This window comes from Eubalaena glacialis, chromosome 1 (genome assembly GCF_028564815.1).
Source record: "Eubalaena glacialis isolate mEubGla1 chromosome 1, mEubGla1.1.hap2.+ XY, whole genome shotgun sequence".
In the NCBI taxonomy this organism is placed as follows: Eukaryota; Metazoa; Chordata; class Mammalia; order Artiodactyla; family Balaenidae; genus Eubalaena; species Eubalaena glacialis.
The window spans coordinates 235,272,532-235,299,051 of NC_083716.1; the positions used below are offsets into that span (position 1 = coordinate 235,272,532).

Genomic DNA, 26,520 nt, shown 5'->3' on the forward strand with positions numbered 1-26,520 from the left:
TGTGCTTGGTGCTGGAGGATTACAGAGGAGCCAGGTATCCAGTTGGCTTTCGAAGAGACGAGGGTAGTTGTTCGGGAACTAAGAAATCGCGTGCAGAATCACAGCTGTGATGCCCAGAATGCAAGCAGTAAGTACCCAGAGAAGATGACGGATGAGTCCCGAGAGAGCTCAGAGAAGAGGTAGGATTCCATCGGCAAAGGCACTGTTTGACGGGGGTCCCTCTCAAATGGGTAGGTCCTAACGTAGCAGAAACTGGGGGCACTGTTGGGTCTTCAAGTCAGTGGGGTGCGGAGAGGGATGGAGGCTTGAGGTCGGGGGATGGCTGGGGGGGTGTTTGGAGCCGAGTGAAAGAAACAGTCGCTGTGCTTGGAGAGCTCAGGGCATCCAAATGAGAGTGTGACGCAGACATGGAGGGTAAGTTAGTGCAAGGAGGGTCTGGAAAGACAAGCCAGGTTTGGATTGACTTCTACAGACTGTAGGAGCCTCTGAGGAGGCTGAGATTGTTGTTGTTTTGTTTTAATTTATTTATTTTTTATTTTATTTTATTTTTGGCTGCTTTGGGTCTTCGTTGCTGTGCGCGGGCTTTCTCTAGTTGCGGCGAGAGGGGGCCACTCTTTGTTGCAGTGCACGCTTCTCATTGCAATGGCTTCTCATTGCAATGGCTTCTCTTGTTGCGGAGCACGGGCTCTAGGCACGTGAGCTTCAGTAGTTGTGGCACGCGGGCTCAGTAGTTGTGGCACGCGGGCTCAGTAGTTGTGGCTCGCAGGCTTATTTGCTCTGCAGCATGTGGGATCTTCCCGGACCAGGGATCGAACCGTGTCCCCTGAATTGGCAGGTGGATTCGTAACCACTGCGCCACCAGGGAAGTCTGAGATTGTTGTTTTTACCCAAGGAAATGATGGGATTGGTCCAGCCCGCCCTGAAGCACAGTCTCACAGCTGGGCATCAAGTAGACTGGAGACAAGAGACCAGGGCGTAAGAGGCTCAGGCCCCGTAGAGGCGGTGGAGAGGGGCTTGGCCACCCCTTCCCCTCCCTGACCCTTACCCACAACCCGTGATTCTCCAGACTCTGATTTCCTTACTTTGTCACTGGCTGGTGAAAACGCCCCGAGTCATTGGGCCAGCTCTCTCCAACGATCACACTTTACACCATAAAAGCAGCAAGTGAGAAGCGGGCACCCACAACTGCGGGATCCCCTCCCACACACCCCGTAGAGCCTGAGGGGGTGTTGAGCTTGAGTCACCAGCTTTGGGTGAACAGAGAAGGCCTTGAACGTGTGCATGTTGCCAGCCCAGCGCCTGCACACGAGAGCCTTGTTCCTAGAAGCAGGTGCAGCTCTCGTGGGCTGCTCACCCAGGCACTGTGGTCCCCTGCTCGGGAGGTGCCCAGGGAGCAGGACACACGATTCTGCCCGCGAACCTCATTGCTCTGCCCGGATGGCCGGCTGGGGGCCTCCGATACCTGCGCTGCTGCTCATAAATTGAGGTCACTGTTGAGCCAAAGTGAAATGCATCCCAAACACTGGAACAACCAGCTGATTCCCTGTGGTCCCCTCTCTCCGGTGGGGCCATGCGCTTTCCCCCCAGAGGAGGCAGTGTCCCGCCACCACGATGGGAAGGTTCGAGTTTCGCTGTGTAGGACCATGCTCTCGTAACCGGAGCCTGTGCCTTCCCTGCCAAGAGAGGAGAGCCTGGAAAGGGGACACCAGTCACGTTTTGCCTTTCCACTTGGGCCGTTGCCCAGACCGGTTGGGTCAAGGATCAGGAGGCTGGGGGAGCTGGGGTGCTGTTTGGAGTCTGTGGGATGGGCCTCCCTCCAGGGCAGTTTGCTTTGGAGGGAAAAGGATGTCGTAGATGTCTACAGGCACGCAGACAGGCTCACTGTCACCCCGCTGGGTCACCACCGGCTCGCCTTCCTCACGGGATCTTCCTCGACGTGGGGAGGTGTGAAACCAGGTGTCCCTGGTCCATCCCTGCAGCCTGACGGGGCACGTCAGCTTCTCCGCGGGGGCACGTCAGCTTCTCCGCGGCGGCCCGTCAGGTTGGGAGCCCAGGGCGTTGGGTTTCGGGCAGTTGCTCACAGGAAGCAGATCAGCTTGGGAGGGAGAGTATCTCTGGATTACGTTCATCCTTGGGAACATGTTCTTTCTTGGGGAGAGAGTGAGGTGGGGACAAATGGGTTGGAGTGTTTGTCCACAGAGCCTGGTGACTGACATCCCCCGGAGCGGGTCGAAACTCATGCTTTCTTTTTAACCCAGAGGAAATCTGATGAAATCAACATGATACTCCTACTCCAGAAATTAAAATCAAATGTGGAGAATGAGTCATCTTAAACAAGGCACGAACAGAATTCTCCAGGGAGGAGCCCAAGGCAGTCTCGATGCCCGATGCCCTCCTGCGGGAGGGGTCCAGGCCCAGCGCCTTCCTTCTGTACCTTCCTGGGTCTGGACCACCCGGAGGACCTGGCGCTTGGCTGTGCACACGCTGGGGTCCTGACCAGGGTGTTCTCCACCCTGCAGATGCTCGTGTTCCGTTATTTTTCTTGGTTGGTTTGTTTTTTAATTGTTCCTCGGGCAGAACGTTGGCATACAGGCCCCTACAAGAATATTCTGGGATTCTAGGATCTGGGGAGTGGCAAATCCACGGGGGTAGCTGAGGGGCTGTGTGCGGGGTCGCGAGTTTGCCACCGGAATCTGTAACTAAGTCTGTCCTTGTACAGCGGTGTCGTCTGTTCAGAGGCCAGCCCTGTAGTTAGCAGGGAGGAGCTGGCAGCAGGCTCTTTTCTCTCTAAGTGAATTGGCCTTTATACTAAAGACAAGAAAACCTCATTAGCTGTGGCTCAGACATTAGTAAGCTTTAATGTCCCTTCCTGACTTCTTAGACCTGACTTCTACCATGTGGAGGTGAAGGGGGGAGCGGGAGGCTTCCCAAGTCGAGGCGTGGTTCCGGGGGTGGGGGATGCAGTGGCTGCCACAGCCTACCCTTCTGAGATGTTCTGAGGTCCAGTGCCGGCCGCCCTGACCAAGAGTGCGTGCAGCTGCAGGCTGTCCCCGAGAGGTGGTGGCTCCTGGGGCCCGTGGGTGAAGTCCAGACCCTAGTGGAGGGTGGCCAAACTTGTAGGCCAAGCTGCCCAGGTACATCCCAGGTGCCCACCCAGCTAACCCATCAGTGTTTTAGAAATGTATAACTTGGATTTCCAAAAGAGGGTAAGATTCCTAAATTTAGCCTGCTGAGTATAATTAAGTCACATCAGCCATCTGGGGGGACATTTGACACTTTCGGGGGATTTGGGCTCTTTCAAGGAGATTATCCCAGGAATGCCTACCAGATAGCTCCAAAGCTGTATTCTTTATTTAAATGGAGTTCATTTGCTCATTCATATTTGAGAGCCTGCTCTGTACAGGCCTATCACAACCCAGGGAGCGAGGAAACAGGCTGAGTCCCGTGGCCTCAGAGAGCTTACGTTCTCTTGGAGAAATCAGGCTAGAAAGCGAAGAGCACAGGATATGTCTAGTGTTAAAAAGGAAAGTAGGGGAAGAGGGTGGGCTGAGGGATGCTGCTGTTGCAGACACCTGAATGCAGTGAGGGATCCAGTCTGGCGAATAATAGGCAGGGGCCTCCCAGGATGCAGGAACAGCATGTGCAAAGGCCCTGCAGTGGGAGGGAGAGAACATCAAGAAACGGGACCAAAGAGCCAGCAGGACCCAGGATGCTGGCCTTGAGGGCATTACAAGCACGAAGACCTAAGGAGCTTTGGAGGGTTTTGAACAGAGTCCCGACTGACTTTTTTAAAGTCCTGGCTGCTAATTGAGGGGTGGACTGTGGGAGGGCAGAGCTGGACGCGTTAGACCTGGTGGAAAGGAGCTGATTAGTGAGTTGAGAGGTGACAGTGGCGTGGAGGTGCTGCGGGGAGCTCAGCCGGAGCTGCCCGGGGTGGCATGTGCACGCCCTCCACGGAGGGGGGGGGTAAGGGAGGGGCTGCTGGGGAGGGACATGGGCTTTGGGGCTGGCTGAGTGAGCCCTTCACCCGTTGGCTGAGATGGTGAAGTTGGGGAGGAGGTTTGGGGCAAACCCCAAGTTGGGTTTGGACCTGGGAGGTGCTGGATGCCCATCAGTCCTAAAGGGGAGCCCTCGGTGATTGAATCTGGCGTTCAAGGGTCACTTGTCAATAAGTGGGAACCCAGCCACGTCCACTTGTGCTTTGAGGGGGCTCAGACCGCCTGGGCATTTAGATTTAGGGTTCCTTAGAGTTTTTCCCAGTCAAAAGAAGACGCACACACACCTTCATTCCTGACACATCCCTCTTGGAAAGGCAGGTGATGAAGTTTTCCTAGTATTACCTTCCTAATTTTAAAAAATGTTTTGTTGTGGACATTTTGAAATATGTACATAAATAAGAAAATGGTAAAAATAATTAATAATGAAAGTAATAATAATAAAAATTAAATAAGAAAATAGAGAAATGGTTAAAAATAGAAAAAATAGCATAACGTATAGTAATATATACTAGTAGTATAACATACAGTAAAATGCAGTGTTAGTGAACCTTTGTGAGCTTATTATAAAGCAGATCAGAGCATCAGGTCATCTAACCCACGTTATTTTCTTTTTTTTTTAACATCTTTATTGGAGTATAATTGCTCTACAATGGTGTGTTAGTTGCTGCTATATAACAAAGTGAGTCAGCTATACATATACATATACATATATCCCCATATCCCCTCCCTCTTGCGTCTCCCTCCCACCCTCCCTATCCCACCCCTCTAGGTGGTCACAAAGCACCGAGCTGATCTCCCTGTGCTATGCGGCTGCTTCCCACTAGCTATCTATTTTACATTTGGTAGTGTGTATATGTCCATGGCACTCTCTCACTTCGTCCCAGCTTCCCCTTCCCCCTCCCTGTGTCCTCAAGTCCATTCTCTACATCTGCGTCTTTATTCCTGTCCTGCCCCTAGGTTCTTCAGAACCATTTTTTTTTTTAGATTCCATATATATGTGTTAGCATATGGTATTTGTTTTTCTCTTTCTGACTTACTTCACTCTGTATGACAGACTCTAGGTCCATCCACCTCACTACAAATAACTCAGTTTCCCACATTATTTTCTAATAAAGCAGGGATTAATTCAAGTGGCGTGGCCTTGAACTTGGGCCACTTGAATTTGAGGCTCCAGGATCCTGGCTACAGAGCTGAGGTCAGCATATCAAGTCAACCGGGAGCTTGCAGGGCTGTGGGGAGGAGGGTGGAGCAGAAAGAGGGTGGGGAGAGAGAAGGCGGTGTTTCTGGTGCCACAGGTGAGGGCAGCGAGCTCCCGGGAGCAGAAGGTGAGACACGCATGCTTGAGAAGTGTGTCCCTGGTTCGCATGGGGGTGGAGGTAAGTGATAAACCTGGGTGCCCAGGTGAGCCTAGCAGTGGAGGGCTCTGAGTGCCAGGGCGGGAAGTCCACCTTTAAAAGCGAGTCACACCTGGAGGGTTTTGAGCTGCAAGAGGGACCTTTGAGAAAATTAAGGTCACATATGGATTGCACCAGGGAGGGAGTATTCAGGGATCTGACGGCCACCGGCGGCCGCAAAGGTGTGGTGAGCTCTGTTAAGCAGGGCGGGAAGCTGACAGCATCTTGTAGCTGCGCCTCCGGGCAGGCGGGTCCCTCCAGTGGTCTCTCCACGCCGGGGTCTGGAGGAGGTGGAGACACAGAGCCTCAGCCCTGAGCCCTCACCCTGAGGGTGCCAGGAGGGGCGAGCCCCCCAGGCGTGGCCCAGCCAGGCTGCCTGCCTGTCTTTCTCTGCTGTAAAATAACATGCCCGAGGCGAAGGTTGGTGTCTGCACTCTGCGAATGTATTGGTGGATGTCAGGACTGGGTCCAAAGACGGTCTCCCCCTGCCCCTGGGAAAAGTTGCCATTCTGGGCTGTCCACGGGGCATTGAGCATCACGGGACAAAAGGGTCCTGGTCCCGAGGAAGAGAGAGTGAATGAGCGCATTGAAGCTCCTGTGAACGAGGCTTCTGGTGGTCCAGGAATCAGACTCAGACTTCAGTCCCTGGCTGGTAAGTGGCGACATTGTCAGGGCCGCGCAGTTAGTGGCTTCCAGCTTCCTTGAATGGCAAGCTCAGTGCGTGTATCTGTGTTTTAAAAGGACTGCACATCTCTTTATGTAGCTGCTAACACACAGTGGGTCAGGGTAATCACTGTGTCCCCCATCAATGACCAAACAAAAACAAGGATCTGTCTCCCAGAGTCCCAGTGGTGGTCTGTGCTCTGTTCTCCCTGCCCAGCCCTGAGGCCCTGCTTTCCGCCCCTCTCCCCCCCTCGCCCCCGGCCCTCCTGCCTTCTTGGCAGGGGCGGCAGGAATCTGATCGCTCTTAAATGTTAATTTCCGCTTTTCTTGGCCGCCCTTGGCAAGCTGTCTCAGTGTCCTGTAGGGGCCTCAGCTGAGTTCTCGGCTATCACGCTCCCAGCCCTGGGTAAAATCCGCCCCATCCGGACTTCAACCAGCCCCTCTGTTGAGGACGTGGCCGTCTGTGCGGGGCTTTGAGGCGGGCTGGGGCTCGTCTGGATGTCCTCTCTCCGTTGCCATGTCCACCTGTGTCTCTCCCCTCCACCAGGTCTCTTAGCGGCTTCTCCTAAACTGTGCCAGTAGTTTTCAAAGACAAAACGGCATTGCTGCTTCCGTTTATGTCATCAGCAGCCAAAGTCTCTCGATCAGAAGCCTTCTGTGGCTTCCCGTAGCGTCCAGGGCCGAGGCTAGACCCTTGGCCGTCACGTTCTGGCCCCTGCCCTCCAGCTTCCGCAGCGCTCAGCCCGCCGTGTCCTCCAGGCCTGCGTGCCCTGCTCTGCCTGGCTATTCCCCCCGCCCACCCCGCTTAGAACCCAGGCGCACCTCACCTCCTCTGGGCAGCTGGCCCGGTTCTGCGGAGCCTCGCTGGTACAGCAGGCCTTGGGGTCCTTGGGAGCAGGGCTGTGCAGTAAGGCCTCGAGATTGTGCCCATCTCGGCTTCTTTTAAAACCCTCCACTAGATGCTCCCCACCCCCGTAGTGAGTGGGACTCGGTAATACTCCCAAGGGCGGTGGGGGGCAGGGCTGGCGCCTCTTTCACTCCGATCTCTCTCGAAGCGTGGTCAGGATGTGCTGCCCTGGGAGAGCCCTGGCGTCCTTTGTCCTGACGCGCACCGCTGCTGGGGTCCCCGTGTCCTGAGCAGGAGCCTGTGGGGTGGGGGGCCTGGAGGACGTGGAGCAGGAAGGGCGGTCCCCTCTCTGGGCGTGCCTCTCAGTCCCGGGAGCAGCCTGGCCTGGGCGCGGGCTGTCAGATCCCGCAGCTAACCGCATCCCCTGGCCGTAACCGCCGCCGCCTCCCAGCTCCTTACCCTGTGTCCGGCTGCCGCCTCCCAAGAGGCCCTGTCAGACCCAGAATCTCAGGTAGGAATTGTCATTAATGTGACAGCCCACCCATCACACGCAGGCTGCGGGCTCAAAACCATCATAAAGCTCTCCTCCCTCACCCGCCCACCCACAAATCCCATTTTATCCTCTGCGTTGATTCCCACCAGGAAACGAGGCTTCATCTTTTGGATCCGAAGTATTTTCACGTTCTCTCGTCTCAGTAAATGGCTCCACACGCGGCCACAGGTTGCCTGGTCGGGGCAGAGCCGTGCCAGCCCGGTGACCAGACCTCTGGTCCAGCTCCGACACAGCCTGTGCGGACAGAGCCGTGCGGCCACCGTGACTGATGGGCGGGGGGGGGGGGGGGGCCGGTGTCCCCGGCTGGAGGGTGGACTCTGGGTGGGGAGGAGCCATGCGAACTGCGTGGGGACCGGGAGACAAAGCCCGGCAGCACTTCCTGGCCCCAGCTGCCTCATGCCTCCAGCTGGGTCAGTGCTGTCCTCTCCTGGAGGCCCAGCTCCGTGCACAGTTCTCTGCGGAGAGGAGCCTGGGGGCGGGAAAGGGAGTCCGAGCGCGTGGTCACATCCGTTGTAACCTCACAGGGCAGGCATGGAAGTAATCTGGGATCCCACTCAACTGGGGAAACCATCCAGGTGCTTCATCTCTTCCTTCAAATAACTGGCATGTTTGTGAGTGCTGATGCATGAGTCACAAATAGAAGTGTGTGTGTGTGTGTGTGTGTGTGTGTTTTGCGGGGGGGTGTTCCGGATGGACTGGGGAACTCCAGGATGGGAGGTGGGTGGGAGGAACGGCGGTCTGGGCGCAGGTTGGGCATGTTTTTAAGGGACGCGTCACCCCCAGGCCCCCCTTTGCTCCCTCCCCAGAGAGGCAGCCACTGCTGTCCTGCCTTCTGTGCATGTGTGTCTAGGTCCCCTGGCCCTGAGGATGCCAGGGCCCTTGCTCTCCCCTTCTGCCCTCCTCACACACTGTATGAGTCAGCTAGGGCTGCTGTAACAAAATGCCGTAGGATCGGGGGCTTGCCCAATGGAAATTTATTTCCTCACATTTCTGGAGTTTGCGAAGCCCAGGACCAAGGTGCTGATTTGGATCTTGGGTGAGGGCCCAATTCCTGGCTTGCAGACGGCTGCCTTCTTGCTGTGTCCTCACCTGGCAGACAGCAGAGAGAGAAGTGAGCTCTCTGGTGCCTCCTCCTGTAAGAGCCCTGATTCCACCCACCTCCTCTAACCTCATCCCTCCCCGCCCCCCGGCAAAGACCTCTCCTCCAAATATAACCACATTGGGTGTTAGAGCTTCAACAAATGAATTTGGAGGGGGATGCGTTCAGCCCATAACCCAGGTCTTCTCTCCAGGGTGTTCAGGTGCAGGAATGCAGCCTTCTCTGGCCTCGGGATGACCTGGAATCCACCCTAGAGCCACTGCCAGCGGGTCCCTCAGAGCCAGGACTGGGGCTGCTGATGCCCGCCTGTGTTGGCCGAGGCAGGGGGGGTTCCAGTAGCCACTGAGCCCTGCCCCCTTGTTCTCAGCGCCTTGCCTGGGTTCTCTTTTTCTCCTTCACACAAATCAAATCAGAACAGTGCTATTACTACCCCATGTTACAAACATGAAAATGAATCTTGTGTAAGCTATTTAACTCAGGGTCATCCCCGGGAGCCATAGAGTGTGGACGCAAACTCGGCCTGCTGGCTGCATGCTTACTGCACGCAGAGCCTGGGGCCGGGCTATGTCATCCCCACTGCAGAAGCTGTGGAGGGTGGCGCTGGGCCCCCAGGTCCCTCGCATGAGGAGGGCCACCCTCCTGTGTCAGAAGACGAATTTCCAGCTGCCTGTGGGCAGCAGTCAAAGAACAAGGGACCTGAGGACAGGTTACATGAAGCCAGCCATACTGGGGTGAAATTCACCTGCCCTCGGGTAGCCCTCTGCTCCAAGTGCTGTGGCCCAGCTGTGGCCAGCTGTGGCCAGCTGGAGCGATGTCTGCCCAGGTCCGCTCTGGGAGAGCATGTGAAATTCCCTGCTCTGAAATTGGCTCCTGGCAGGTCCTTTCCTGTCCGTTGGCCCTGGTGAGAGGTCTGCGTGGAGCCAGTCACCTTGTTCACCTCCAGAGCCCGCCACATGCCCGGGTGCCCCTTTCCCAGAGAAACCGAGGCCTTAGGAGAGAATCTGTGTTCTTTCCCACAAACGTTTCCTTTGCTGACTTGGTAACAGCACAGTGATCCAGTGAATACACCACGTTTCATCTGCAGAAGTCACACAAGAATACCTTATATCCACAAGTGGCCACATGTGTCTTATTTGTGTTTGTTTATTTGGGGTCCAGGGAGGATTTAGGGAGCGTGTGGGCAGGGAGCCGTCCCCTCAAATCCACGGCAGCGATGCCGAGTGCTGCTTGCCCAGGGCTGGAATCACAGCGGTGGCTGTTCCTACGATGGGACCAGCCACTTTCTGGGCAGAAGGAGATTTATTTCCCCTTCCCTGAACCCTGGAACTCGCGGTGTGGACAGATCCTGTTTTGTCCTCCTCTTTGACCGTAATGAATGGGCCGGCCAGGTGCTCAAGCAGATCTCACAAGCCTCATTGTGCCCCAGGAAGAGGGAGTGCAAACAGCAGGGTAGGGAACACTGCCGGGGCTGTGTGCAGCAAGAGAACAGATGAGACGGGCATAAAGTGGGCATAGAATCCGGGGAGTGAGCCCTGCCTGCTCTGCTCCCTTGGGCCAGGAAAAGTGACACGGCCTCTGGAAGAAAGAGGATTCCCACTTGCCATCAGTTTACTCTTGAACCGTGTTTCACTTGCTCAAGGGAAATTCCTTTCTTCTTCCCCTGCTCACAGGAAGAAGCACATTGGAGGGCCGATGCCGTAGCGCAGCACGGTTGCCTGAAACAGAAGCTTCAGCAATTGCTGGAATAACTGGAGGGGAAATATGAAACCTTAGCCGTTCACCCGGCAAGAGAGTTTCAAGATGGCAGCTCAGCGCATCCGAGCTGCCAACTCCAGCGGCCTCCCGCGGTGCAAGTCCGAGGGGACCTTGATTGACCTGAGTGAAGGGTTTTCAGAAACAAGCTTTAATGATGTCAAAGGTGAGCTCCTGGGAACGGTACTGGCTGGGGTTTGCAAGAGCTCTAAGACCCAAGGACTCCTCCTCTCCTTACAGGCTGCCAAGTTCACGTTCAGATAATTAAATCTCAGCTCTCTAAACTTCATCGTGTTATGAATTCAGCCCTGGAACAATATCCACTTGTTTTGTTTTGATGGGTTGGGGGGTTGTTTTGAATTTTCCTCTTTGTAATGAAACTTCTTCTTAATGCAGAATATGTTTCTCTTTTCGTGAGTTTTGGTGACATGAAGGTAAGAGCTTGGTGGTGTACAAAACTAAGGGGAAGGAGAGTGTACTAAGTCAATGAGGTCCTGAGAGCCACTGGAGAATAAAAAGGGTGGCCGGGGGCAGGGGTCAGCATGCTTTCTCTGCAGAAGGTCAGAGAGTGAATACTTGAATCTGTGTAGGCCGTACGGCCTCTGTCACAGCTATTTAACTCCGAGATTGTAACGAGAAAGCAGTCACGGAAGAGAGAAAACAAATGGGCATGGCTGTGTTCCAGCAGAACTTTACAGAAACGTCCGGCTGAATCTGGCCGGGGGGGCCAGAGTTTGCCAAGCCCTGGTTTAGAGGTGGCCCTGGGGTTTCCCTAACAGCCACGTAAAACTGGGCTGGTGATAAAGCCTATCTTTTGGACACCGAGGTGGATGCCAGTGGGTCATTTTCCTTCTAGAGTCCATCCGGCCCTCACCGGCCATGGTCAGTGTCTCCCGTGAGCTTCCTGGCATCTTGTGTTTCATCGTCCTCATCACCATCACCACCATCAGTTGACTTTCCCACCACGTTTACCGAATTCTGTTGAAATGATCCATTGCGCTGCCCACAGACAGCTCAACGGCAAGAGCTTTCGCTTTACCTTTGTGTCGTTAGCCCCTGGCACAAAATCGGTGCTAAATAAATATTTCTGGAACTAATCTGCTACCTCCCAGATAAAATCATGATGCACGACCCCGATGTGCTAAAATCATAACGTGCCTGTTTCTGCCTTTCTTCTTCTCTCTTCCAGTTATCCTCAACTTCCTCTTCTTCCTGTCTGTCCTTTATGCTTGTGGCCCTGAGCATTGCTTAAAATGTTCTTTTAAAGAAAAGACTAGCAAGGGAATCATGAGGTTTTATTAATAAGAGCAGCGGACCTGTTGGGTGTTGCTATACATAATCACGCCGTTTGTTTTTCGTGGTCTGGTAATGGGCATTGTTTTCTTACTTTGTAACCCAGCTAGTCATGGTTGAAGTGGGAAACTGGGAGCTCAAGTCGTGCAGTTTGGGCTGGGATTTTGAAACGAGGGGCAGAGAGCTGAATTTTAAAAGATAATGATGATGCCGCTGCTGATCTGGGAGGAACACTGCAGCTGGGGGAGGAAGGCAGGAGAGACAGCTGGGGATGTGGGGAGGGGCTGGTTAGCTGGGGGCGGGGGGGTGAGAGACCCCCTGACTCCACTCCCGAGGGGCAGCGTGTGGCCCAGGCAGCATTTCGGCCCAGCTGCTCCCCACACATGCCGATGGTAAAGCCGGCTTCAAGGTGGGAATCTATTCCAGCCAGAATATCTGCTGCAGAATCTTCTGCCCTAATGAATGTTTTTCCTGCATAAGAACCGAGGCAGAGGGTAGGAAATGTATTATTCAGTGAACTGAACCTCCTGACACCCAGGGATGTTTTTTTTGTACTAAAATCAAGGTACCTGGGAATCTGGGCAACACTCTCCAGAATTCATTAAGATGGAATTCGATACGGATTTTCCTGCATTTGATTGGATGGAAGCCCCAGCCTTGTGTACACCCCAGGTGTCTGTGGCCCTTGTCTGATAGAGGGCCGGGTCTTGGAAGGGAGCTCACACCGCGGTCCACTTCCACGGGGGCCCGACGGGAAGGGGCGCCGTCTCCCATCAGACAAGCCTCATCCTTGAGTGGAATATCTATTACTACTCCTCTCCTAAGGAGAGTGCTTGGAATTTTGAGTAGAACCATTTTTATTCTCCAGTCTGGTAAGAAGACTAAAGTGATCATTTGCACTGATATGTTTTCTCAGGTTATGTACACAGCCTGCCTAATAGCTTTGGTTTTTAATTTAAAAAATATTACTGTAAGGGAATTATTCTGGAGGAACATAATAGGGATATAACTTTTGAGGAACTCTAACAAGATTTTAGTAGCTGGCCAGCTTTCTTTGATTTTCATTTGGTTTAATTTTTATGTGACATTTTCATTAGATGTGTCAAGGTAACTGGAGCCTGTGACTGCAAAACAAAGTGGGAGGGAAAATCTCATATTATCCCCTGACCCCAGCTGACCCATCTGGCTTCTTCCACCTCCCCTCGAAGCCATTATCTTTGACTTGGCTGTTTTTATTCATTGGCCCCCTTCAGTATTAAGTGATTGCTGTCTGGTGTGATTTTATAGCAGAAGGGCACAGCCCAGGGGGATTCTAACTTAGCCTTTGGACAACACCTTGTCCCAAAAACATGGATGTGGTGTCTCTGTTGTAAGCTTACAGGATGAGCATTCATTCCACGGATGTTTACTGGGCACCTGCTATGTGACACAGGCCCTGTTCCAAGGACACCACTGCAAGCAAAACATAGCCTAACAGAGCTTACACCCTAGTGGGGCAATGGAGCCCTCCCCGACAAAACCAACATAAATATGTATGGTACATTTTATATTGGTTAATGATGAATGCTATGGCGAAAAATTAAATTAGGAGAGGGCCGGAGATGCCTATTTAAACATAACATTTTGTGAGTCTTTACCTTGTACTAAGCATCATCATGCCAATCACTTCATCACCATCATCTTGCTTAATCCTCGCCAGAGCCCATCGAGGAAAGGTGGTTCATCCATCGTGAAGAATGTCAGGCTCCGGAGATCACACCGCTGCTAAGGGTATAGATTCAAATCCCAGGTCTGGTGATCCCAGTACCAGCTTCTACCCAACACCCCAGACAGGGTGGTAGGTGACAGCCTTCGAGGCCCAGATTCACACCCTGCTAATAAGCATATCTCTGTAATTTAGTTAGTGTAAATAAATAGAAGCTTCCTACTTTATTGCCTGAGACTTTGCTGAGGACATGCAATTTAATTTTCATTATTTCCTTTATTTATTTATTCTTAAAGTTTTTTTTTTTTTTAATGTGGACCTTTTTTATTTTTTTAAGTCTTTATTGAATTTGTTACAATATTGCTTCTGTTTTATGTTTTGGGTTTTTTGTATGTGGGATCTTAGCTCGCCCACCAGGGATCAAACCCACAACCCCTGCATTAGAAGGCAAAGTCTTAACCACTGGACCACCAGGGAAGTCCCCTCACTATTTCCTTTTAAAGGAAAGGGAAACTGGCAAATGATTTTTTTTGGGGGGGGGGCCAATTTGGTAGAATAGGATGTCTGTTGACTTAATCATATATTAGACAAGATGTAAGTGTAGTTCCACTAAAAATGTAGTCCTTTCTTTGTTTGTTTACATAAGCAACTAAAAAAAGTTTACTTTCATTTGTTTGTTACAGGAAGGCAGCAAACTCCGTAAAACAAGGGACAGTTGGGATGGGGGGGTTGGAGAGAAATATATGGGCTTATTTCCATCAGAAAGAAGTTTCTTCATCCTCTGAGTATATGTACTTTGTTATGTATGGGAGGGAGAGAAAACACTTAGGTTTCTAATTATCTGTTATTTTTCAAAACACACCCTACTTGTTTAGATGACTTTTTTTTTTTGCTGTTCCAATTGCTGTTTACCTTGGTAAAACGCAGTTGAACGCCAAGAACCATAAATTAGCTTGAGTCACCGTTTAAAGTGTTGGGATTTTTCAGATTGCTTAAAGAGTTGTTCAAAAAGAATGTGAATTACGACCAGACCTAAACCTTTGATTTTCAAGGGATGACAGAGAGACCATTTCCATGTTGTTCTGAATGATCGTTTAAAAGAGGTTGAAAGAGACCAACCTCAAAAATCTTATTTCATATAAACAGTTTGATGAAGAATGGGTTCAACTTGGAAACTAGGAAACAGGCCTGATAATCAAGGGAACCTTCCCCTTGGTTTATGTATTTTATGCTGAAGGCAGGACATGGAATCAGCTCTTAGACACCGAGAGATTCTGTTGCGGGTCTTTTCCAGTCCCTGGTTACATGCATTGGATCACTTAACTCAGCATCACTGTGTTTTCTAAGTAAATCACATTCAGCTTCTCTTTCGACCTAGCAGCAGTCCTGGTAAGTTAGTAACATAAAGAAAAGTTGGGTCAAAATGAGATGTTTAAAACCTGGGACATATTGATAATTCCATTATGCTGATTCATGTTTCTGTGGATGGTGGAGAGACTCTCTGTGGCCTTTACACCTGACTCAGACTGTGCATTGGGAAGTGATAGAATCTGGGGAGACAACGGTCAATTTAGGCTGTCGGCCAGGTGAATCGCTCACCAGATTTTACTTTGGTTTGTTTCTGTCGTTTACTTGCCGGACTCGTTGTCTCCATGTCGGGGGTGATGGTTTTCCAGACCTCTCTTCTCCCTGGTTTTGACGATGCTCTGCCTCGCCCTGAGGGCCCGCCCTCACCTCCTGTTCTTTGTGTTTTACGCAGTGCCTTCTCCCAGTGCCTTGCTCGTAGACAATCCCACGCCCTTTGGAAATGCAAAGGAAGTGATCGCAATCAAGGACTACTGCCCGACCAACTTCACCACCCTCAAGTTCTCCAAGGGCGACCACCTCTACGTCCTGGATACGTCAGGCGGGGAGTGGTGGTACGCACACAACACCACGGAGATGGGCTACATCCCTTCCTCTTACGTGCAGCCCTTAAACTACCGGAACTCCACCTTAAGTGACAGCGGGATGATCGACAATCTTCCAGACAGCCCGGACGAAGTAGCCAAGGAGTTAGATTTGCTCGGAGGATGGACAGATGACAGGAGGGAGTCGAGCAAAACCTACAGTAATAATCCTTTCTGGAACGGTGTCCAGACAAACCCGTTTCTCAATGGGAACGTGCCAGCCATGCCCAGCGTGGACCTACCGACTCCCAAAAGCACCGTGGACTTGCTCCTCTTCGACACAGGCACATCTTCGTTCACCGAGTCCAGCTCAGCGATGACCAACAGTGCCGGCAACATCTTCGACGAGCTGCCGGCCACCAGCCGCCTTCACGCGGAGCCGACGGTCAGGCGGGACAACCCTTTCTTCCGGAGCAAGCGTTCCTACAGCCTCTCGGAACTCTCCGTCCTCCAAGCCAAGTCTGACACTCCTGCATCCTCGGGGTTTTTCACGGGCTTGAAATCGCCGGCCCCCGAGCAGTTCCAGAGCCGGGAGGACTTCCGGGCTGCCTGGCTGAGCCACCGGAAGCTGGCCCGGTCCTGCCACGACCTGGACTTGCTGGGCCAGAGTCCCGGGTGGGGCCAGACCCAAGCGGTGGAGACGAACATCGTGTGCAAGCTGGAGAGTTCGGGGGGCGCCGTGCAGCTTCCCGACACCAACATCAGCATCCATGTGCCCGAAGGCCACGTGGCTCCAGGGGAGACGCAGCAGATCTCCATGAAGGCTCTGCTGGACCCCCCGCTGGAGCTCAACAGCGACAGGTGCAGCTGCATCAGCCCGGTGCTGGAGGTGAAGCTGAGCACCCTGGAGGTGAAAACCCACATCATCTTGGAGATGAAGGTTTCAGCTGAGGTGAAAAGTGACATTTTCAGCAAAAGCACAGTGGGCCTCCAGTGCCTGAGGAGTGACTCCAAGGAGGGGCCCTTTGTCCCCATCCCACTCACCTACAGCTATGGGGACACGGTCCGGGTCCAGCTGGACAACCTGGAGCCCTGTATGTACCTGGCCATCGTTGCCCACGGCCCGAACATCCTCTACCCTTCCACGGTCTGGGACTTCATCAATAAAAAAGTCACCGTGGGTCTGTATGGCCCCAAACACATCCACCCGTCCTTCAAGACGGTGGTGACCATTTTCGGGCATGACTGTGCCCCCAAGACCCTACTGGTCAGTGAGGTCACCCGCCAGGCCCCTAGCCCGGCCCCAGTGGCACTGCAGCTCTGGGGCAAGCACCAGTTCGTGTTGTCCAGGCCCCAGGATCTCCGAGTCTGCATGTTTTCCAACATGACCAACTACGAGGTCAAAGCCAGCGAGCAGGCCAAGGCCGTGAGAGGGTTCCAGGTGAAGCTGGGCAAGGTGAGCCGCCTGATCTTCCCCATCAGCTGCCACAATGCCAGCGAGCTCTCCGACTTCACCTTGAGGGTCCAGGTGAAAGACGACCAGGAGGCCATCCTGACCCAGTTTTGCGTCCAGACCCCACAGCCACCCCCGAAAAGTGCCATCAAGCCGTCCGGGCAGAGACGGTTCCTCAAGAAGAACGAGGTCGGGAAGATCATCCTGTCCCCGTTTGCTGCCACCACCAAGTACCCGACTTTTCAGGACCGCCCTGTGTCCAGCCTCAAGTTCGGCAGGTTACTCAAGACAGTGGTGCGGCAGAGCAAGAACCACTACCTGCTGGAATACAAGAAGGGCGACGCCATCGCCCTGCTCAGCGAGGAGAAGATCCGGCTGAAGGGGCAGCTGTGGACCAAGGAGTGGTACATCGGCTACCACCAGGGCAGGGTCGGCCTCGTGCACGCCAAGAACGTGCTGGTGGTGGGCAAGGCGCGGCCCAGCCTCCTCTCCGGGCCCGAGCTGAGCACGGCGGTGCTGCTGGAACAGATCCTGCGCCCGTGCAAGTTCCTCACCTACATCTACGCCTCCGTCCGCACGCTGCTCATGGAGAACATCGGCAGCTGGCGCTCCTTCGCCGACGCCCTGGGCTACGGGAACCTGCCGCTCACCTTCTTCTGCCGGGCCGAGCTGGGCAGCGAGCCCGAGCGGGTGGCATCCGTCCTGGAGAAGCTGAAGGAGGATTGTAACAGCACAGAGAGCAAAGACCGGAAGTCCTTCCAGAAGGAGCTCATGATGGTAAGCGCCCGCTGGGGCTCGGATGCGCGGAGGATGGGGCTCGGTCCAGCCTCAGCCTCTCCCTTGCACGTGTGGGAACGGGTGTGGTGTCGGGAGTCCGTGGACCGGTGTCTGGGCCCCCGTTCTGCTCCCTGAAACTCACACACACCTGGGGATAGGCATTGACGTGGGACCGGTAGGGGCCCCCAGACAACTCGGAGCCACTGCGGCGAGGGTCGTTCAGGTGTCTTCCTGCTGAACTTGTGAGCTCCTCTGGAGGTCCAGAATGCATCTCTGCCTGCCTGGTCGGGGACGCAAGGGGGCCCTGTGCTCCACCCGCCCCTGTTTAGGTCTCTTGGGACAAGATCCATCCTTTCATCAGACTCCCAGCGGGATCTGTGACTCGAAAGTTTGATGAACCACCGCCCCAAAGTCTGACTTTATCTTGTTGTGAATTTTTCTCTCCAGGCCTTACGTGAAGGTTCTCCTCTCTCTCTGTGTCATTTCCTCTTCCTCCTCCTTGCATGTGTTTGAGTTGGGGTGAGGACGGCCTCTGTTTTGCCAGCACAACTGGGAACTTGGACCCTAAGAAGTAAAGAGGGGGGAGTTAAGAGTCCCACTGCTGGGCACAGCCGGCCCACAAGCCAAATGGGAAGCTCTCTGGGCCTGATCACGGCCTGCAACAGGCTTGCGCTCTGCACTGCTCATGCCGCCCACAGGTGGTCCACTCTAACTGCCGGTTCAGTTGTGGTGGCCTTGGAGGAGTTACCTGGGAGAAGCCTAATGTCCTCTGGGCATCCCTGGTCAAATCTGTGCCGGACATTCTCTGTCGACTTCTTTCTATGATAGAAGCCGTCTCAGGTCTCTTCCTGGTCCTCATGATGTGGACACGTCCCTAGTTTTTGTTCCCACGGGAAACCCCCGGGACTCGGTCATAGGCTTTTCTCTCGTGTTCCGCCGACTCCACACGGTCCTTTCCGCCTCCTAATCTCTGTAAGGTGTGACTCCCAGCACCCCTGAATTTCTGCCACTTCAACTCCCCTCCTTCCCCCCAGCACTTGCCATTCTGAGTGAATGCCTGTTGGAACGGATGGGCCAGGCGTGTCTGCGTGAGTGAGGATGCACGCGTGGACAGAGGTGTACAGCTGAGGGTCATCATTGCATGCACGTCCTGGGCTGCCCTGTGGGGCTGGGGGGACAGAAGGTATACGGTCCATGGTGGCATGGCCCCTGCTGCGGGGAGTATGCTGCATTGCAGCCTGGCAAGGGATCGGGGCGTGAAGAAAGACCCCTTGTCGGTGGCCCCAAGATACTAGAAAGTGCCAGATGCGTGGAGCAAGATGAGAACCTGACATTGCCCAGAGGAGGGAGACGGGAACTGGAGGTGGCAACCGGGGGGTCATTGGGGGCATCCATCGCTGATGGGTCGCCGATGGCAGCTTCAGTTGAGGGGGCGGGGGAGGAAGCCGGTTGTCATGGCAATGGGGGGTGAGGCGGGGGTGGGGATGGGCAGCAGAGGAAGCTCCCCCTGCGCTGGATGGGGCTCCTGCACAGCGGGGACCCAGGACCCTCCCTTCAGGGGCTTGCCTCGCCGGCCCACCTGTGAGATCAATTCCCGGAGCTTGCTTCCAGCCCGAGCTGCCCGGTGCCCTTGTGGATGGACCTCGCACAGTGGGCGGGGTGAGCGTCCAACTGGGATCCTCCGTCGATGGTGGAATGGTGTGCATTCATGGAACATAAAGGGTATTGACCGTTCCTTCGTCACAGCTAGAAAATGCCCACCTGGAACTGGCAGAGGTGCAGGATGCATCAGCCTGAGTGGCTTCCTCCCGCCCTGGACAGAGGTGGCTCTCACTTCCATTTCCTCCTCATTTCTTTTCATCTTTTTTTATTCAACTTGGAGAACTTTCTCTGAGAGCAGGTTTTTCAGGTGGCTTCCTTGGGTTAGTGTGTGTGAGGACGGGGGTCTGTGTGCATCCCAAGTCCCTCTCCCTGCCCCCCCCCCCGCCAGCCCCACACCCACCAGGACTCCCAGAGAGGAGGAAATGAACCTTGACCTTGGCAGGGACTTGGCCCCGAGACAGGTTAGATTTGCGGTACAGAAGTGAAACTGGTTTTGCAGCATTTCCCCCGCTCCTCTCCTATCTCTTCATCTTGTGGGCTGGCAGATTTGAATGGTTGGCCAGACTTCTAGAAACCACAGGCTGATTTATCCCAGCGTGTCTCAGGAGTCACTGGAAACCAGGTGTTTTATTTCCAGGGACGTAACAAATCACTGAGCAGTCAGGCTTCCTATGGCCTCAACCACTGATTTAACCCGCCCCCTCTCCAGCCCTGTCACAGCCAGACCACCTCTTCCCCACCCCTCTCATTTTGAAGGTAGTTTTCTGTTTAGTATGGCTCCTTGGTTTGGAAGCAGTGATTGAACGAATTAGAAGTGGTGAAGGTTTGGGATGGTAAATTTGTGGGGAGATGGGAAGGAAAAAGGAATCAAGGACTGAGTTGTCCATCCCTCCACTGCCCTCAGCACGAGGTCCAGCCCCTTCCTCTGCCCCACAGGCCCTGTAAGACCCAGCCCCGCCTATCACACCCCGGGGACCCCTACCTGCCCCTGCACACCGGCCACTCTGGCCTTTTCTCTGTATCTCGGACACACCCAGCTGCCCTGCCCCAGGCCTTTGCACGTGCTGTTCCCTCTGCCTGGAATTCTCTTCCCCCAGTTTCACGTCGTGGCTTTTTATCGCCCTTCAGATTCCAGCTCAAATGTCCTCTTGTCAGACCTTTCCTGCAGCCCTGGATAAAGCAACCTTGTGTCTCTGGGTCACTGACCCTCTGTGTTATTGTATCATTGTCTTCACAGTGCTTTCTCGAATCTGAAATGGTCTTGTTTACTTGTATTCATGGCTCTTGTCATTACCCTAACTGGATATGAACTCCACGAGGGAAAGGATGCTGGCACATAGGAAACAACCAGATAGTTGATGAGTGAATGAATGAATGGATGCAGGCTAAGAATCTGATCTGGACGCAGTCTCGTGAGGTCAGACGTGTTTCTGTTGTCTGGTTCCGTTCCCTCTTTCTATTGTTTTAGTGCGTATTTTCAATCTCAGAGCTGGTCCAGAGGCATCTTATGTAACCGTATGACCTCCCGCTGTGCCTCTGCTGCCCTTGCTTACCTGCATGGTGTGACCACCGTGGAAAATGCCCCTCTGTGCCCGGTCCGCCCAGCTCTCCAGTAGAAGCCATGCATGTCTGTGACAGAGGATGGCCATCCAACACCAATGATGCCCCCCACGACTATAATGAAAATGGGGGGGAGGCATGATGCTGGGCTGACCCCAAGGAGAGTGACCAGGGTGGACAGAGCTCCCAGAGTCCCCAGGCATTAGAGGGCATTGAATGAACCCCTGGGCATGTCTTAGCTGTGGGGACTTGTGGGTTGGAATGGGCACCACCTATTTGAAGAGATTTTGAAGTCAAATTCTGTTGTCAGAAACAGGCCAGCGAGAACTGGTGGCGGGTAGATGGCTGCAGCTTCTAACAGAGCTCGGAAGAGCCATCACGGCCAGGCAGGGGCAGGTGTTTGCACTCCATACTCTTTCAACATTTCTTGGGTGCCTACTGTGTGCTTAGTGGGGATGCTGGGTGTTGGGCCTTTCCCTGAGGGAGATGCGGAGTGAACAACCACAGGAGTGCAAGACAGACTCGTAATGGGCCCCGAAGAAAAGATCCCCTTGGCGTGGGTAGACCAGGGAAAGGCAAACATCCCCCCTGACTCAGGGGGGATGTGCAGAATCCCATCCAACAGGCAGGGGCTGTCGGGTTGAAAGCACAGTATGGGCAAGGGCCAAGGGTGCAGAGGAACAGGGGATGGGGTAGAACCAGAGGCTGGGAGAGGCCGGAGGCTGGGTGAATCAAGTTGATGATACATGGGGGGATGGGAGGGAGGCACACAGCCACCTGGGCTGGATAATGCTTGTGCTTTATTCCGTGGGCATTGGGGAGGGGTGTGTTAAGTGTTTTAGGGGACGTGAAGGGGAGCCAGGTGGATCCAGGTGTGTCCCTGTGCCTTGGGGATCTACCCAGGTGTGTCCCTACTCCTTGGGGATCCAGGTGTGTCCCTGCACCTTGGGGATCTACCCAGGTGTGTCCTGTTCCTTGGGGATCCAGGTGTGTCCTGCTCCTTGGGGATCCACGTGTGTCCCTGCTCCTTGGGGATCCACGTGTGTCCCTGCTCCTTGGGGATCAGGTGTGTCCTGCTCCTTGGGGATCCAGGTGTGTCCTGCTCCTTGGGGATCCACGTGTGTCCCTGCTCCTTGGGGATCTACCCAGGTGTGTTGCTCCTTGCTGCCTTCTAGTCTCAGAGCCACTCAGGTGACAGCCAGTCTCCACCCCCCCACACACACACACACCCTCTGAGTATCATTCTTTCAGAATACCAGGACACCTGGCGGTGGAGGATCTAATTTTCACACACATCCCTGGATTCTCCTCTTGTTAAGGCAATGAGTGGGCGGGTCATTTTTAGCAGAGGTCAGAGATGAAAAGTACAGGTCAAACGGAAGTGCTGTGAGGCGGGGAGCCCCTCACACGCTTGTGCCTGGATCCCTTGGCTTTTTACCCCCATCTGCCTTCAGACCTGGCCGACCTTAGCAAGAGGGCACCCTGTGCAGTAGCCCTGGGTTTTTTTCCATCCTGCCCTGGCGGGTGGGGATTGGATGGCCGATGGCCCTGGGTCTGGGTTGTGGCGTGGCCGAGAGGGGCAGTTCCCAGGCCACATGCACATCGGTGCTGACCGTCAGAGCCTCTGGGGTCCTGGGGTCTGCCCCGCTGCCGTGGCTCACCCCAGGTTTTGCTTTTTTCCAGAATGAAGATGATCCTCATTGACTTTTCTGTTTGTAAAAACAGCAGATGCTGCTTTTTGCGTTGCTATTTGCCAGTCCTGAGGAACAGCAGCAGAGAAGGCCCCCGGCCCGTCTCCCAGAGGCAGCCTGTGTTAGTGGTCTGCAGTGTAGACACTGCGGATATTCCTCAGTCCCCTGAGTTTGCCCTGCGCTCTCCATATTCTGCATTCTGTACACGCCTGGAGAGCATGTACAGGTGGCTCTGTGTCTGTGTGGAGCCTGCGGGCCCCCCCAGCTGGGCAGGTGCTCTGGTCCTCAGTCTCCGGTAGGGCAGTGGCGCCTGGTCTCACCGTTACCACCGCTGCTCCGAGCCGGGTCCCGGCCCCGTGGCTCTGCACGCTTGTCCCTGTGCATTCCATGACAACATGCTGCAAGCTGTAGGAGCCCTCCAGACACAGGAGGAGCCAGCGTTGGCGCGTGGCAGTGGGTGTCACTTCGGGGCGTGCAAGGCCTGAGAATGACAGGGGATGCTTTAACAGCCCTGCTGGTGTCAAGAGCTATTACTGCAGCGACCAGACTGGACAGCCCTGCTGGTGTGTATACGCTCCCTCACCTCTCTGAGCCTTGGGTTTCGATGTCGGTTTTTGTTTTGTTTCATGAAGGCAAGAAACGACGGAGTACGTTCCTCTGTTTTTAGGGCATTAATGTTGCTTCTGATACACTTTGTGGGTTTGGGGAAGGGTTTTCTGAGTGTGGTCGAAAGCCCAAGCGGAAGACATTGCTATGTGTTTGTACCAGGACTTAATGACAACACTCAGCACTGAGTAGAGAGAAGGATTTGGCTCATGCTGTAGAACTGCGTGGATTGGGGTGATGGCCATCTCGTGCTCGTGTGTGTGTGTGTGTGTGTGTGTTTGGAGGGTGGCAGACAGAACCCTGAGGAACCCAGCTCTCTGAGAACTGGAAGTGTTTTCGTTCAACAACACGCTTTCAGTGTAAGAGATTGTTCCCGACTTTGGGGATTACAAGAGGCGCAGTGTCTGTCCTCCTGGCCGGGAGGGAGGGAAGGAAGGAAGGAAGGAAGGAAAGAAGGAATGAAGGAAGGGTGCTCTGGGCTCTCGGAGAAGTTTCTCTGAAAAAGGGAAAGTTACTGTAGAATATAAGTCAAGGTGGGTGGTTACTTTAGGAGTGAGGTGCGGGGTGAAATCAACACCGAGAACCTTGAAAACTAATGGAAATAAGGGGGGATGTTGAGATCGGGGAGAGCTAGGGCTGGAGAGGATGGTGTGGAGCGATGCTCTGAATCAGGAGCAAAAGCTCTTTATCCCCCAGAAGAGGACACAGTTAACTACCTGCTGTGCACTTAGGGAGGTTCCTGGGGACTTCCTGCCAGGTGGTCCCAAAGCCCAAGGCTGCTGATACAGGGAGGAGCAGGGTTGCCATGGTGACTGCCCTTCTGGTGTTCTAACATCTCAGGAATGGGAGCATGACTGGGGTGAACATACAGCAAAGTGATGTTTCGTTGTATTTTCGTAAGAATGTCTCTTCAAACAGGGATTGACACACTGGCCCGCGGGCCACCTGCTTCTGTAAATGAAATTTTACTGAAACGCAGCCCTGCCCACTCGTTCAAGTGTTGTCGTGCTGTTCTCACGCCCCACTGGCAGAGTCGAGTGGCTGAGGCAGAGACACCATGCCCGCAAAGCCAAAAATAGGTCCTGTCTTGCCCTTGGAACAGACTTGGCCGCCCTGACTGAAGTCATGGGTCACTCCAGCTCGTGGGAGTCCAGCTGGAACCAGCCTTGTGCTTTATTTCTGGTATCACCTGTGTATACTGCCGTGTGTGCAGAAATTAAAGAGGATGCTTCAGGGAAAAGGTTGCAGCACCATATCCCTGCCACTAAGGAATTGTCTTTTGCTGAGACTTGGTGGGCACCCAAAATGTGCCATTCAGAAAAAATAAATGCATGAACTACCCCTTGGCGGTGGTGTGGGCAGCGCTCTGCCCCAGCTGTGACCGCTCGGGGCCAGAGAGAGGGTTTGAGTTTCTCAGGACCTTTGTGCCTGCACCCAGTGCCCTGGGAGAGAGCAGCTTTGATCGCCCCCGCCAGGGATACCCGAATCAGAAGCAGGCGACTCTGAAGTGTTCTGTTACCTGGAAAACAAGGCCACCTGTAGAGCCTGGCAGCTGAGCACACAGACACTGCTGGGACACTGTGAGGAAGCCTGGGTGGGACCATTGTCACGGGAGGTTGCCCAGACGCCTTCTCAGGACACCGGGCGTGGCTGGAGGGCACCCTGCCTCTCCTGTGTGTCTGGGCTCAAACCACACCACGCCGAAAGAATTTCTTCCTAACTTTTTTTTTTTTAATTTATTTTATTTAAGTAGAGTTGAATGACATTGTTGTGTTAATTTCTGCTGTACAGCAAAAGGGCTCAGTTATGCATATACATACATTGTTTTTCATAGTCTTTTCTATTGTGGTTTATCACAGGATATTGAATATAGTTCCCTGTGCTATAAGTAGGACCTTGTTGTTGTTTTTTATTCAAGCAAAAGAATTTAAATCCAGAATTCTACCAGTTTATCACACGTCTCCCCCATACCATAAACACATCCCTGTATGCTCTTCACATCTTCCGCAGCACAAATCTAGTAAACATTTAAGTTTTTTCAAACAATTTCACTTGAAGATACCAAAGTTCAGAGACCATTTCTGAAATCTGTAAATCGTTGAGATGAAGCCTCGTGCTCAGTTCCTGATGCCACGTGGTGCCCACACAGTTGGAAAGGCCATTGGCCTGAGCACCGAGAAATCTGGACCTGCCTCCACTTCTGTGCCCTCGAGCTGTGGGACCCTGGACAAGCCACCCAGCATCTACGGGGTCTATAAAACAGACACAGTGCAACCCACACGGTGGGTAGCAGCTGGGGAAAGGCTGCCTGGAGGCCCTCACCAGGCCTGGGAGCCCCTCCCTTTCCCTCTGATTTTACCTGCAAATTGGGGTGAGCTTGGCTTCCCTTCATGGGGGTTCTGAGAGGTAGATGCGCCCTGCACCCGGCTCACTGGAAATACTCAGTGAAGGTAGTTTATTTAAAATCAAAAACAAAAATCAGAAAAGGACCACGTGGTCCTCAAGCTCCCTTCTTTCTTCCCACCTTTATAGCCCCCTCGGACCCAGGACGGCCTCAGATTGATCTTATGTTTTAAAGGCAAAGATTGAGATGCTGGGGCATCAGGCTCTGCATTCAGGGACTCCCCCAAAAGTCACCATTTCTTCATTTGTTAAGTTGCCCCCAAATAAACATAAAACGTAGGTGAGAATACTCAAAAATAGCTGCGTTCTTTCAAGTAGCAGCCCCACAGATTGATCCTGCACAGATGCCAGGCTGCCTGCGTCTTCACGAAATGTTTGAAGGGAGCGCGTGAGCGGCGTGTTTGGCTCAGCTTGGCGGGGGTGGCTGGCTGGTCGGTCGGTTGCTGTCTTTAACACTTTCTCTTCGGAGCCTTGAAGCGACGTCAGGTGCTTGGACAGAGCATAGAGGGACAGAAAGAAGGCCGGGCCCGGTGACTGGTAGCAGCATCTCTTTGGTTGCATCCTCGACGTCCGAGGACCCAAGGGGGTCTCAGACCCCGTCGCTTCTGCAGGTGTCAGGCTGTAGCCCGAGGATGTGCTGGATGGCAGAGGCTCCGCGGATGAGAGCAGGGCGAGCCGCGCCTTCCATGGCCCAGGAGAGCTGGCCCTCACCACGCCTTCTCCCCCTGCCTGGGGCTCCATCCTGGCCGCCCAAAGCTGCACACTCATTGTACCGGCCTCACCGGACCCGCAGCCCGACACCCAGCAGCCGTCCGTGTAGCTCGTAGCTCGGGGTGATGCGTGCGGACAGGAGGCCTGTGGGTTTGTGCTACTGATGTGGCTTTGTTTCCTTAAGCCAGAAACGCTCATGTGACACAGCCTCCAGCCTGGGGCCGCACAGAACCCACAGGACCTCGAGCCCTGTGTTGGAAGCCCGCCTGACTGACCAGCCCCTTTCCTGGATGGGGGATCGAGTCCAAGGTGGCCCTGTGCTGTTCGGGCCGAGCCGGGACTTGGGCAAGGCTCTGCCCGTTGCCTCCTTCCCGGCTGACGGGCGTTTGTGTCCCTCCTGAGCCCCTGTCCCTCCATAGTCAGTGATCCCCATCCTAGAGACACTAGAAGGCTCTCGCAGCTTTGTCAAGGGAGCGTCCCAGCAATTCTGGAGACTTTCTTGATGGTCCTGTTGGCCTCCCCTC

General features: G+C 54.0%; 1 protein-coding gene across 5 annotated transcripts in view; it reads left to right on the forward strand.

Moving 5' to 3' along the window:
• Positions 1 to 26,520, forward strand: part of SH3BP4 (SH3 domain binding protein 4) — a 91,383-nt gene that overhangs the window by 60,987 nt on the left and 3,876 nt on the right. For 4 of the 5 annotated variants that reach the window (XM_061188775.1, XM_061188784.1, XM_061188758.1 and 1 more), the window contains 2 exons: positions 10,225 to 10,472; positions 15,064 to 17,423. In XM_061188775.1, the coding sequence (XP_061044758.1) occupies positions 10,355 to 10,472; positions 15,064 to 17,423 (2,478 nt within the window). In that variant the 5' untranslated portion in view covers positions 10,225 to 10,354. Of the gene's footprint in view, positions 1 to 5,306; positions 5,375 to 10,224; positions 10,473 to 15,063; positions 17,424 to 26,520 lie in introns of those variants that run through there. The other variant, XM_061188792.1, reaches the window with a different exon arrangement.